General features: G+C 61.0%; 1 protein-coding gene across 1 annotated transcript in view; it reads right to left on the bottom strand.

Annotated features, from left to right (window-relative positions):
• ADORA1 (adenosine A1 receptor) overlaps window positions 1-13,483 on the bottom strand; it is a 28,459-nt gene extending 14,976 nt beyond the window's left edge. The window contains exons 1-2 of the mRNA XM_071578889.1: window positions 13,058-13,483; window positions 12,081-12,464 (exon numbers count right to left, since the gene is read on the bottom strand). Coding sequence (XP_071434990.1) covers window positions 12,081-12,421 — 341 coding nt within the window. The 5' untranslated portion in view covers window positions 12,422-12,464; window positions 13,058-13,483. The remainder of the gene's footprint in view (window positions 1-12,080; window positions 12,465-13,057) is intronic.
• Window positions 13,484-14,104: the final 621 nt, after the last annotated feature.

The following is a 14,104-nucleotide window of genomic DNA, read 5'->3' on the forward strand; positions in this document are numbered from 1 at the left end:
GGCTGGAGGGCCAGGCCCCAGGGAATGGCTTCCCACTGCCAGAGGGCAGGGAGAGGGGGGAGATGGGGAAGGAATTGCTGGCTGGGAGGGAGGGAGGGGCTGGGCTGGAATTCCCAGAGGATGCCCCAGCCCTGGCAGTGCCCAAGGCCAGGCTGGATAAACTTGGAGCCCCCTGGGCTGGGGGAGGGGTCCCTGCCCAGGGATGGGTGGGATGGGTGGGATTTGAGGTCCCTCCAAGCCAACCCATTCCATGATTCCCTGTGTTCTGTTCTCAGAGCACTTGAAGCTCCCCTGGAGCAAACAAGACCCTCAGTCCCAGCACTGAATGTGGGTAATGAGCTCCCTAAAAATAATCCCAGCTCAGCAACTCCCACGTCCAGCTGGACCCAGGCCAGGCCCTGAGCGCTCCCGGTGCCAACTCCAGGGATCAAAGCAAGGAAAAGGAGAGTTTCCTTTCCCAAGGAAAAGGAGTGTTTCCTTTCCATGGGGAAGAAGGAGGGATAATGGAATCCCTCAGACTGTGCTGATCGTGGGCAGCATTTCTTGGCATCGCCCTCTGGTGCTTTTGGAGGGGTTGGGCATCACCCACTGAGTGAACAGATGGGCAAACCGCGTCTCAGAGGGGGCTGTGACGTGCCAGGATGGATCAGGTGGAATGAGAAAGCGTTCCTGGTGCCAGGAGCTGGCACCTCCCTCTGCAAGAGGCCAAAAAAACCCTCCCTGTCTCCAGGTTCGGGGAGAGGAGGTGGGTAACCGGCCAGGCAGGGATGTGCCAGCTTTCCATGTCCTGCTGCCTTGGAGGAGGGTGGAAAGGTGTCATTGTCACCCCTGGCAGGGGGTGGCACCGGGGGTGACCCCTCTCTGCCTCTGTGTGCCTGTGTGGGCATTGCTGGTGCCCAGAGCTCTGCACCCAAGGGCACCATGGGGGGTCTCAGGGGCACCACGGAGGGTCTCAGGGGCACGATGGAGGGTCTCAAAGGTGGCACGAGGGTTTCAGGGGCACCATGGAGGGTCTCAGGGGTGGTACAGAGGGAGGATGGGGAGGGGGCAAGGGAATGGGGTGGGGGAGTAGTTGCCCTTCCCCCTCCAGCTCCTTTGGGTGCCCAGAGGCTCCTGTGCCCACCCAAAGCCCACCCAAAGCACCCAGACCTGGGGCAGCTGCCGGATATGATGCCCCCTCCAAGGGGCAAGGAGGGGCTGGGGGAAGGATGGGGAGGGCAAGGAGGGGAGGGAGAGGTCCAGGGTGCCCACCGGGCTCAGGGCAGTGAAGGGCAAACCCAGATCCAGCTCTGCCCTGCCCTGCCAACCACAGCCCTCCCAGCCCTGTGTGCCCACCCCCAGCTGGCCCAGGGCTCTGTGGGCAGGAGGGTCTCACCCTCTTGGGGTTAGTTCACCCTCTCTTGCTGGTGGCACCACCAGTGGTGCCTCCTCAGCCCCCAGCCCTGTCCATCCAGCCCCCCTGTGGGGCACAGGCTGGGGTGGGGCACAGGCTGGGATGGGGCACAGGCTGGGATGGGGCACAGGCGGGGGGGTGAGGGGGGTGGGACACAGGCTGGCAGGGCAGCACTGCCCTGGCACTGCCAGGGGTGCTGAGCTCATTGCTATTCCCAGGATGCCCCTCTGGCTGTGGGCATGTTTTGTGGCCATTTGGTGAGCATCAATTGCTCTTTCTTGCCACCCTGCAGCTGGGGCTGGCCCTGCCAGCAGCTCTGCCAGGCTCTGGGGCAGCTGCTTGCCCATTTCCTGGGCAGGGCACCTGGGGTGGGATGTGTCCCACTAGAGCCCCTCGGGCCACCCCCGGGTGGGCTCTCCCTGGCTCCCCCCCTGCTGCCTTGGCAGGGGCACTGGGGAGGGTCATTCATTCCCCACCAGGGCACAGCAGGGCTGGAGGTGGATGAACGACCCTCCACATGAATGAATGACCTTGGGGCGAATGACTGACCTGGGGGGTGAATGACTGACCTGGGGGGTGAATGACTGACTTGGGGGGTGAATGAATGACCTTGGGGCAAATGACTGACCTGGGGGGTGAATGAATGACCTTGGGGCAAATGACTGACCTGGGGGGTGAATGAATGACCTGGGGATAAAGGAATGACCCTCAGCTCTGGGCTGTCCCTTCCCCAGATTCTCAGGAGCTGCTGTTTCCCACCAGAGGAGACCCTCAAGCTGTCACTGTATCCACCAGGACTTTCTCCCCTTTTTCCCTGTCCTTCTCCCAGACACTTTGCCCTCAGTCCCTTTGCAGTCTGCGCTGACTCTGGTGTGTGTCACAAAAAGCCTCATCTCTCAGGTGATCTCACCACCCACAGGTTTTCATCCTTTTTCCCCCCATCCTTCCTGGTGCTGTCATGACCTCCCTGTTCCCCCTGCCACACAAAATTACCCCAACCCCCAAAAGTAACCCCCCCCCAAAATAATCCACCCAAAATTACCTCAACCCCCCCACCCCCGCAAAATAACCTCCCAAAATAATCCAGCCCAAATTGCCCCAAAAACCACCCCCTAAAAATGACCCCCTAAAACACCCAATGACCACCAGAAAAAAAAAAACCAAAATCACTCAGTGACCCCCCAAAAATAACTCCCCAAAAATAACTGCGCAAAATAATCCACCCAAAATTACCCCAAACCCCCAGAATGACACCCCCAAAATAATCTACCCAAAACAGCCAGTGACCCCCACAGACACCCAGAGTAGGGTCTGAGCCCCCCTGAACCCCCAGAACAGCATCTGAGCCCTCTGAAACCCCAGAGAGGGGTCTGAGCCCCCCTGAACCCTCAGAACAGTGTCTGAGCCCTCTGAAACCCCAGAGCAGTGTCTGAGTCCCCCTGAACCCCCAGAGCAGGGTCTGAGCCCCTTGAACTCCCAGAGCAGGGTCTGAGCCCCCCTGAGCCCCCAGAGCAGGGTCTGAACCCCTTGAACTCCCAGAGCAGGGTCTGAGCCCCCCTGAAACCCCAGAGCAGCATCTGAGCCCCCCTGAACCCCCAAAGAGGTGTCTGAGTCCCCCCTGAACACCCAGAGCAGCATCTGAGTCCCCCTGAACCCCCAGAGAGGGGTCTGAGACCCCCTGAACCCCCATAGAGGTGTCTGAGCCCCCTTGAACCTGCAGAGCATGGTCTGAACCCCCTCAACTCCCAGAGAGGTCTCTGAACCCCCTCTGAACCCCCAGAGCAGGGTCTGAGCCCCCCTGAACCCCCAGAGAGGGGTCTGAGATCCCCCTGAACCCCCAGAGAGGGGTCTGAGCCCTCCTGAGTCCCCTCAATCCCTTCTCTCTACTTCATGCCCTCCTCTGACTGATGTGGAGCTGAGGTGGGATCACCCCTGTCCACACCAGGTGATGGTGACACCTCTCCTTGATCTGAGGGGTGGGGAAGGCCCCCCCCCAAAGGGGTTCTACAGCTCCTGTGCCACAGCTTGGTGAGCTGGCACTGACTCAGCCCCCCGCCCTCCCTGCAGGGCCAGGCTGGGTTGGCACTGGGGCAGCTGAGTCAGCGGCTTTGGCTTTGGCACTGCCCCTTCCTCGGGGTGTTTCCCTGGGCTTGGGGCCAGCAGCTGCCCTGGGAGAGTGCCCAGGGGTGCAGCACCATCCCCTCCACCCACCCAGTGCCCCATCACCATCCCACACCAACCCTGTGTCCCAGGAGACAGCCCAGACACTCCAGACAAGGGGAAGGCACCTCCAGAGAGCTCAGCTGGAGGTGTGACAGCCTGGCTGGGGTTTGGGTGCTCAGTTCCAGGTCTGGTGGGTCAACACACCATGGACACAGGAGCTCTGCTCACCTGCACTGGGGGACCTCCTGTTCCTCCTGTCCATCCCACCTGGGGGGCCCTGGCTTGGTGCTCCTGGATTTTTGCTCAGTTTAGGTTGCCATGGGATGAGGAAACACCACCTGGGCAGTGTCCCACCTGCCCAGTTGGCACAAAAGGTCCTCTTGCATTGGAGGTACCCAAATGACAACTGACCCAGGTGGCAGAGCCTTGATGGGTCCCACCCACCCACCTCCACCTGGTCTGGGGTCATGTTCATGGGCAGCCAGGGAACGCCAGAATGGTTTGGGTTGGATGGACCTTAAAACCCACCTCATTCCACCCCATCCCTGGGCAGGGACCCCTCCCACAGCCCAAGGGGGGTCCAGGTTTATCCAGTCTGGCCTTGGGCACTGCCAGGGCTGGGGCATCCTCTGGGAATTCCAGTTCAGCCCCTCCCCACCCTCCCAGCCAGCAATTCCTTCCCCATCTCCCCCCTCTCCCTGCCCTCTGGCAGTGGGAAGCCATTCCCTGGGGCCTGGCCCTCCAGCCCTTGGCCCCAGTCCCTCTCCAGCTCTCCTAGAGCCCCTTCAGGCTCTGGATTGTTTGGGTGGAAAGAGACTGCAAAGCTGATCCCATCCCACCCCATCCCTGGGCAGGGGCACCTCCCTCCAGCCCAGGGGGCTCCAAGTTTATCCAGCCTGGCCTTGGGCGCTCCCAGGGATGGGGCAGCCACAACTTCTCTGCCCCACCTGTGCCAGGGCTTGCCCACCCTCACAGGGAGGAATCTCTTCCCCAGATCTCACCATATTTCTGTCTGAACCCACAATTCCTTGTCCTATCTCCAGACACCCTCATGAGTCAACCTGGATCTGTTCAGACACATTTAAGCTTGTTCTGACACCCACCAGTGGGCTCCAAACCCTCAGTGTGATACACCCTTGGGTGGAAAAGGGCAACAATTCGGTTTCATGGGGTTACTCCTGCAGGAATCACCGTGGCTGGGATGGTGGAGGAGCTTGGCTGCCCTTGGCACTGCCCAGCCTCCACCCCTTCCATGTGCCCAGGCCCAGCAGGGCCACTCTGAGCCACCCATGGGGTTGCTGTGCCCCCCTTTCCCTGGCCCTGCCCTTGCTGGGAAAGTGCCATCAGTTTTCCTGGAGGTTCATCCTCAGGGGATGAAAACCAGCAGAAATGGGTAAAAATATTCCCAGGGCAGCATTTGGGGCTGCAGGAGAAGAGCAGGAAGGAGCTGGTTTTCATTGCTGACCCTGGCAGATGTGAGCTCTGCCTGGGGACAGATCTGAGCTCTGCCTGGGGCCAGATGTGAGCTCTGCCTGGGGACAGATGTGAGCTCTGCCTGGGGACAGATCTGAGCTCTGCCTGGGGCCAGATGTGAGCTCTGCCTGGGGACAGATCTGAGCTCTGCCTGGGGCCAGATGTGAGCTCTGCCTGGGGCCAGATGTGAGCTCTGCCTGGGGACAGATCTGAGCTCTGCCTGGGGCCAGATGTGAGCTCTGTTTGGGGACAGATCTGAGCTCTGCCTGGGGACAGAGGTGGCCTCACAGAACGGGGTCAGGGCAGATTACTTGGCACGGGAATCGTGTCTTGCCCTGCCGAGATCCACAGGGATGAGATGGGATAGAGCTGCTCAGGAAGCCTCTCCGCGGTCTCTGCAGGCCATTCACCTCCCTCTGCCCTTTTAATCCAAAAGAAAAAACAGGAATAACTCCAAAGAGCAGCAAATCCGGACCATCCCCGCGCGGGATGCGCTTCCCTTCGCATTCCCACCGAGGGCGGAGCATTCCGCGCCGCATACCGAGGGGTTTTCCCCCAATCCCAGCGTTTTCCCTGCTATTTCAGGGGCTGGCGATGCTGCAGATGGTCCAAGTCCCTTTCCTGCAGCGTCTGGAGCTTTTTGGAGTGACCTGATTTTGTGTCACAGTCAGAGCAGCTCTGGCGGCGCCGCTGCCGCAGCTCCGAGCGCTTCCTGCGATCCTAATCCAGACATTCCCTTCCCAGGGAAGGGCCCTCGTGGCTTTGATCCCTCACTCAGCTGCGAATTACTCTGCAGATCACAGACAAAACCGGCTCGTCTGGGCATTCACGAGGTTTTTACCGCGATCTCGGCTCAGCAGAACCTGCTGGTGAATCCCTCCCAAGGCGCTGAGGGTTTGGGGGATATTGGAATCGAATTCCCGCACCGGGAGCAGAACTCGGTGGGAATTGCGGCTCGGGGACAGCCTGGAGCCTTCAAAATCCTCCCTGGATGTGATTCCTGCCTTGGCATCCCCAGCCTCGTTCAGCTCTGCCCTTTCTGAGCACTGAAGGTCCCCGAGGATGGCTCTGCCTCGCTAAAAATACACCTGGAGGAGGGCGGTGCAAAGAGCTGTCAGTCGCCAAAATGACTCTGGGATAGGGAAAATGGGAATGTTTTCCCTGGAAATGGCACGTGATTTCACAAGGGAAGGGCCTGTCAGGATGGGTGACATCTTTTCATTGACTGGTGGAGGTTGAAAGAGAAGAGCTGAGCTCTCGGCTCTGAGTGTCGCCAGGACACACTGGGAGTCCCTCCGGGGTTTAAAATAGGCCTTGGAAGAGCCATGGGTTGGTTTTTCACTGGCCTGGTCGGACAGGATGGCTCAGCACAGCCCTCACTGGTCACCTGCTGGGGTGGGTGGAGACATCTCCAGTCAGTGGGGGCATCTGAAACTCGCCCTTTTCTTGATTTTATCCCATTGCTTTGGGTTGAAACAGCCTGGAAAATTCCTTTTGTGGTTGGATATTCTTCCTGTCCCAGGGAAGCAGAGCTGGGGCCACCACAAATCCCAGCCTGGTCCCAGCCCTCCCCATCTCCATCCCTGGCACATCTGCTGGGTGCTCCTCCATGGCCCACTTTCCCTGCTCCCAGAGGTGCTCTTGCCCTTGCTGGGAATGTGCCTTCAAATTTCCTGGGGGTGCATCACCAAGGGTGGATGCTTCATCCCAAAAATCAGGAGGAATGGGGAAAAAAACCAATGAAAATATTCCTCAGATCCCTAAGTCTCCAGGAAGGTCTCCTGGTACTTGGTGGAGAAGTGGAAAGATGGAAAGATGAAAAGAAGGAAAGAAGTCCCAGGAGCCTTTAGGTGATTTGGTGCCTGAGAATTTGGACCAAAGTAGGGTCTCATTCCAATGTTCTCCTCACCCCCATGTCTGCCTCACCCCTCCCATGACAGTGGGGTGCCCTTTGCTGTCCTGCCAAGACTCTCCACTAACTCTTTGAGGAGGAATCATGGAATCCCAGAATGGTTTGGGTTGGAAAGGACCTTCAAGCTCATCCCATTCCACCCCCTGCCATGGGCAGGAACACCTTCCACTAGCCCAGGATGCTCCAAGACCTGGACACCTCCAGGGATGGAGCAGCTACAGCTTCTGTGGGACACCCCAAAGGGGGAAAAGCCTCCTCCGACACGTGTCCTGCGCCCCAGCCCGACTGGCTGAGAGGGACAAGCCTTGCCAGGCTTGCTGTGCCCCAGCCCCAGCTGGCACCATGCCTGAGGCCCTTGGCAGGGCTGCAGAGGAGGGCAAAGAGCACTGCAATCCTGGCAGGAGCCCCAGCTCCAGCAGGAGCCTGAAAACTGGGAGACCAGGGTGGGAATCTTCCCCCTTCCACCTCTGTGTCCATCCAAGACTCTCCAGGCCCCCTGTGTGTCCCCCTCACCCCCTGCCTGGCAGGAACTGCAGTCCCTGCCCCAGGGATGTTCCTCAAGCTCAGGACAGAACCATGGGAGAACATCAGCACTGCCCTTGCTGCCCCCCAGCTCCTGCCCCCCATTTCCTGATGATTTCCAGCCCATTCTGCTCTAAATCCCACATTTCTGCAGCCTTCCATGTGCATTCCCAACCTTCACCAACAGCTGGGATGGTCCTGGAGATGCCACAGAGTGGGCAGGGCAGGGCTGGAGAGGGGGCACCAAGATGTGGGGGCTCAAGCACAGAGGGGGGTGTCCCTGGTGGGAAGTGAGAGACCCCTCCCAGGCGCCCCAAGGTCAAACAGCAAAGAACTTGGGGTTTTCACTCCCTGGCACTTGTTTCAAAGGGTTTGAGGTGAGGCCACAAGGTGAGGAACCCCAAGGACACCCCAAGACAGGGGCAAGATGCATCCACCTTTCCAGAATCCTCTGCCAGGGGCTGGTGGGGCATCCCAAGGACTCCAACTCCTCCTGCCATGGCCCAACACCCATCTCAGGGCACGGATGGGCCCCCAGGGCAGGAGAGGTTGGCATCAAAGGCTCCCAGAACTCCCCCCAGCACCATCTCCTGCCTCCAGAGGATGCTCAGGGGATGTTCAGGGGCTGGTTCCTGCCTCCAGAGGATGCTCAGGGGATGTTCAGGGGCTGGTTCCTGCCCTCAGAGGATGCTCAGGAGTCGGTTCCTGCCCGCAGAGGATGCCGAGGGTCGGATCCCCCCCACTCCCCGGTGGCTGCTTCCCCTCCCTTTGAACTCGTTTCATCTCCCCGAGCCGCGGCGGTGAGAGGGAAGTTTGGGCTGGGCGAGGGGTCCCCGCTGTGCCCGGCGGGGGGCACGGCAGGATGGGCGTCCTGCCCTGTCTGCGGGCGCCGAGGAAGGATGTGAGAGGGGAGAGGGGAACTTTTCCAGCGGCACGGAGGCAGCAAAGCTATTTTGGGCGGTTTGCAGCTGTTCGGGGAAGTTCCTGCGGGGGGCTCAGCCCAAACAATGCTCTTCCATCCCCTCAGAGGCAAGGAAAGACCCTCGGGTGGATCCTTCAGATCCCAGAAGCAAGGAGAGATGAGATCCAGAGGCTGCGGCAGGAGAGGGCTTGGGGGGACATCCCGACCTTGCTGGGCAGAGGAGGAAGAGCAGGAGGAAGGAGGTGCCACCTCAGAGCCACCAAGACCTGACTGCACAGGAAAAAATCTGCCTCCACCTCGACATTGCTCTGGGCTTCTGTGTCTGTGGGAAACGGCCCCGGGGGTGAGGAGGATGCTGGAGATGGGCACAGGGGTGAGGAGGACACTCAAGATGGGCACAGGGGTGAGGAGGATGCTGGAGATGGGCACAGGGGTGAGGAGGACGCTCAAGATGGGCACAGGGGTGAGGAGGATGCTTGAAATGGCCACAGGGGTGAGAAGGGTGTTCGAGGTGCCCACGGGAGTGAAGAGGATGCTCGAGGTGCCCACAGAAGTGAGGAGGATGCTTGAAATGGCCACGGGAGTGGGTAGGATGGTCGAGGTGCCCACAGGAGTGAGGAGGATGGTCGAGGTGCCCACAGGAGTGGGGATGATGCTCAAGGTGCCCACGGGAGTGAGGAGGATGCTGGAGATGGAGCACCAAATGCTGCTTTGGCACCTCCCGCTGCCACCCTGGGCACATCAAATGGCTCAGAGCACCACTCCTTGCCAGCAAACCCCCAGCCCCGGGGCCAGAAAGCTCCCGGTGTCACCCCAGGGCTCATCTCCCTGGCGGTGGGTGGGTCTATGGGTTTACTGGGAGAAGGATCAGAGCTGCAGGTTGTGCCCCCAGGGCTGGGTGCCCACTGGGAGCCTGGGGCTGGGCTGGGCTGCACCGTGTTGCCCCATCCCTGCCCAGCTGCACTGCCAGTCCAAGCTCTGTCTGAGTCAATGGGCAAGCTGGAAAAGTCCAGGGGTGGCTTCACTTCTCCTTCCCAACCAACCATCCCATTGGCTTCTCCCTGCAACTGGAGATGTGACAGGGATGTGGGAACCCTCACACAGCCCCTCATGACACCCAAAAGGCAAGAGGTGACTTGCTGTGGACCCCTGGACTGGGGATGGCATCGGGGCGTGGTTGGCATCAGGACAGAGTGGGGATTCAGGGACATTCTCTCCTGCTGATCCTGGTCCCTGTCAGCTGCCTCTGTAGAATTCCCTGCTGGAAATGGCTTCCCACTGCCAGGTGGGATATTGGGAAGGAATATCCTGGGAGGGTGGGGAGGGGCTGAGACGGAATTCCCAGAGGATGCCCCAGCCCTGGCAGTGCCCAAGGCCAGGCTGGATAAACTTGGAGCTCCCTGGGCTGTGGGAGGTGTCCCTGCTCAGGAATGAGGTGGGATGGGATGAGCTTTAATCCCAAACCATTCTGGGATTCCATGACACTCATTTCCCTCTCCTTGCCTGAGAAAAGAGAGCAGGGCAGGAAATGTGGGGGATCCCCAAAGACAAACATCCACAAGACCCCTCAGCCTGGGGTGGATCACACTGGAAAACTCCCACCCCATGCCAGGCTTATCTGAGGGATTCCAGTGGCACAGGGACAGGCTCCAGCACACCCAGTGCCCCCTCTGTGCCCGATGCTGACCTGCCACCTGCCAGAGGGAATTCCCTGCTGGGAATGATAAGCCCGAGGCAGAGATGCCCCAGGCTGCAAACCCCCCTGGGATGGCACCACTGCCCAGGACCAGATGCCATCACTGCTTGGGGACCTCTGGAGACATTCACAGTCCTCCCTGAGCTCTACCAGGCACGAGTGGTCACACGTGTGCCACCAGGGACACCAGTCCTGCTGAGGTGTCACAGGCTCTCAGCACCTTCTCTGTCCCCTCCTGGGTTTGGTGTCACACAAACAACACCACGAGGCTGCAATTCAGGCTTGACAGCTCTGGAAAAATATTTTCAATCTCATTTTTAGCATCCAGCAATGGGTCAGGAGAAACTCGAGGCATTTCAGATTCATGGGATATTTTTTAGTGCTCTTTCCTCTCACAGGGCAAAACATCCCCTAAAATCCTTGTGTATGCTGGGAATTCATCAGGTCGTGAATCATTAAGGCTGGGAAAGACCTCCAAGATACTCCAGTGCAACCATTAAGTTGATGAGGCTTTTGAATATTAAAGACAGAGGAAACTCTCCTGCCGCCGAGTGCTCAGGCACATAATGGGCTGACAAAATTCCAGGTGGATATTGCAGGAGAAAAACCCACCCAAGCTCCACCCAGCACGATAGGCTCGAAATTAATGCCACTCCCAGGAAAACTCTTGGGATCGGGGCAGGAATCTCCGCAAAAGAGGCAGCAGGGGAGGAAAACGGGCTGGGACTGAGAGGGGAATACTCAGTGCTGCTGTAACTCCACAGAACTCCCACACTCCGCCCAATTCCTTCCCAAAAAAAAGCATCGGGAGCGGCGACAGGGTGGGAATGGCTTTGGTGACACGTCGGGACTGACAGACAGAGATTTGTCAGGATGGGAAAATCACACCCGGGGAGGAAGAGGGGAACAGTCTGTGAAACCGTGTGTGGCAGGGAGGGGGCGGGCAGGAACTGGGGATTTATCCCGTCGCCCCCCTCCCCGCCCCGACTCCGTCTTACGCTCCTTCCCCACGCGGCTCCACTGGCTGTGGGGGCAGGAAAACCCCCAAGCAAACAATCCCTGGCCCGATCCCATGGATCAGGGACACTGAGGGCTCTGGAACAGTCAGATCCCCAGGAGGTGTCCCTGTCGCCCTGCATGGAAAGGCAATTCCTGCCCCCGGGCTGTTTTCCAGCGATGCTCTCAGCGCTGGGAGCCTGACAAAGGTGTCCCTGCAGCCCAGGAATGTCCTTGAGCGAGCCGGGGGGACCGGCCACGGAGAGGGGCAGAACTGGGACTCACAGCCTGTGCTCGGGGGGCACCAAGGCCGGGGGGCACAGTCCTGACAGGGCACAGAGGGTTAAATGCCAGCTCTTGGAGCAGCAGAGTTCAAACACGGCGCGTCCCCCCCATCCACACCCCAAGGCGTTTTCCATGGGCTTGGAATGGCAGAAGAGACAGGTGATGAGAAGGGGGAAATGGAAAGGAGTCATTTGTGGGGCTCTCCAAGGCAGGGGTCCCTCCTGGGTGAGGTTGCCCCACCAAACGTGCCTCTGGTCCCTCAAAACTCCAGAGCTGTGTCCCACTTGTCCATGAGCCAGCAGGACATCCAGGGGCCATGTGGGACATCCCCCCAGGCGAGGGAAAACCTGGGCTCAAAGCCAGAGCTGCGTCCCCTTTCCCCTTCCTGAGCCCACGCCGGGGCTTTGACGAGGGTGGGGACACACTTTGCTCTGGCCACAGGGACCCTGGCGGGGACTGTCCCGCCCTGCCTGCCACCTGCCACAATGTCACCTCTGCCTGCACACTCAGCACGCCCTGAACCCCCAGAGGAACTGCTGGAGGCTCTGGAGCCGCCCCAGCTCAGCCTGCCCCGATTGCAGCTGCAGCCAGATGTGTCTGGGACGGCAAAGCTCAGGAAGACCTTTCTCCCAGTGCTTCTCCAAGAGCTGGAGACTCCCTCGCTGCCTTTTAACCCTCACGGCAGCCAAACCGTGTCGGTCCCGGCGCTTTTGCTCACCTGACAGGGATCTTCACCCGCAGGTAACGATCCACGGCGATGGCCAGGAGCGCCAGGATGGAGCTCTCGGTGAGGATGAGGACGGGACACGCCACCATCAGGCAGCTGTAAAACTCCGTCTGGGGTCCGATGTTGATGATGATGGCCAGGGGGATGACCAGAGCCCCCACGGCCACGTCGGCCACCGCCAGTGAGACGATGAAGCAGAAAGTGGCATCTCGCAGCGCCTGGTTCATCTTCACAGCCCAGATGACCAGGATGTTCCCCGGCACGGACACCAAGGCGATGAGCACTTCGATGGAGATGTAGGCAGCCTGGAAGGCTGAGATGGGGTGGGCCATGGTGCCCCAGTGCCCCCCGGTGCCGCTGGGGTCCCTCGGTCACCTGCACATGCACAGGGAGGCTGTGAGGGACTGGCACTGCCGAGTGCACTGCGAGCGGGATGGAGCCCGTGCGGGAGGGTGGGAAAAAAACCTCTCCCGTCTGTGCCGTCCCCTGGGGCTCCGACACCCCCACTGGGTCTCATCCCGCAGCCACCGCCTTCCCGCAACCACCTCCTTCCCTCAGCCACCTCCATCCCGCACAACGTCCATCCCGCACAACCTCTATCCCGCAGCCCCTCCATCCCGCAGCCCCTCCATCCCTCAGCCACTTCCATCCCGCACCCACCTCCATCCCGCAGCCCCTCCATCCCTCAGCCACGTCCATCCCGCAACCACTTCCATCCCTCAGCCACTTCCATCCCTCAGCCCCTCCATCCCGCAGCGCGATCCCTCCCGGCACTGCGGGAACAGCGGGACACGCCGACCAGCTCAGGGAGAGCTGCGGAGGCCCCCCCGCCCCTCGGAGCGCCCCAGGACCATCTGCCGGAGCCCCTCGGGGCTGCCGGAGCAGCGGTGGGACCCCCCAACCCCTTCCGGCTGGATGTTCCCGCACGCTCCCGCAGCCGCCCGAGCCCCGGCCCCGACCCCTCTCACCTTGTCCTGCAATCCCAGGGCTTGTTTTTGGGGTGCCCTTACCCCCAAACAGGCAGCGCTGTCCCCCCGCAGGGCGGGGCGGGGCTCATGCTGGGGGGCGGCCGGGGGATGCTGCGGGCACCGGGGCTGCGCTCGGTGCCCGGTGCCCGGTGCCCGGCACCGCTCGGCTCCCGCAGGCGCTGCCCACTCCCCGCCGGAGCCCGGGCATCACATGGTGCCGCCTTCCAGCGCTTAAAGAGCGACTGACCCGATTCGGGGCTCGGCGGCACCGGCAGGAACCGGGGGAGGAGGGGGGGAGGAGAGAGGGAGGGAGGGTGGGCGGAGGCGACAGGACCGGGGGGAGGCGGCAGGACGGGGGGAGGCGACAGCGGGGACAGCAGCGCGGTCTGTCCCGGCCCCAGCGCTCCAGACACGGGCCAGGCCCCGGATTTAGCGCTAAAACCGGTTTTTGAGGTCGGGTGTGAGCAGAGGAGCGGAGCGGGGAGGGGAGGGCGGAGGCAGAGCGTGTGCTCGGGGTGGGCGAGGACCCGACCCATCATCCCCCCCCGGGGCAGCGGGGTCGGGACCCCAGCTGAGACCAGAACGGCCTGGGGTGCTCGCCCGGGCGGTGGGTGGCAATGCCTTACCCCAAATCCCTGCTGGGGTGGGCGGGGACGAGCCCTGAAGCCCCTTCACCCTTCGAAGGGCACACCTGGGTGCTGGGGGGCTGCACCACTTGCCAGGGTCTGTGTGTGCTGGAGTAGGGGCTGTCTGGACAGGGCGGGAGGTGCAGGAACGGTGCCCCCAAACTGGTGGTGGGGCCGAACCAGGTACTGTTTGAGGTCCTGGGAGAAGTTTGGGCAAATGATCACCCTCAAAGTCCATCCCCTACCCCGGGCCGGGCAGCGCAGAGACAATGGGTCTGGGGGCTCCATCTGACCCAGCCAAGCCCTCCAGGAACTCCGGGAACCCACAAGGCTCAGCCTGCACGATTCCCTCCCCAGGAGCGGGGCTGGTTCCTCCGAGCGCAGCAGGAACAGGAGCTGGACCAGCCCCGAGCTCAGGTGT

This window comes from Pithys albifrons, chromosome 28 (assembly GCF_047495875.1).
Source record: "Pithys albifrons albifrons isolate INPA30051 chromosome 28, PitAlb_v1, whole genome shotgun sequence".
Classification (NCBI taxonomy): domain Eukaryota; kingdom Metazoa; phylum Chordata; class Aves; order Passeriformes; family Thamnophilidae; genus Pithys; species Pithys albifrons.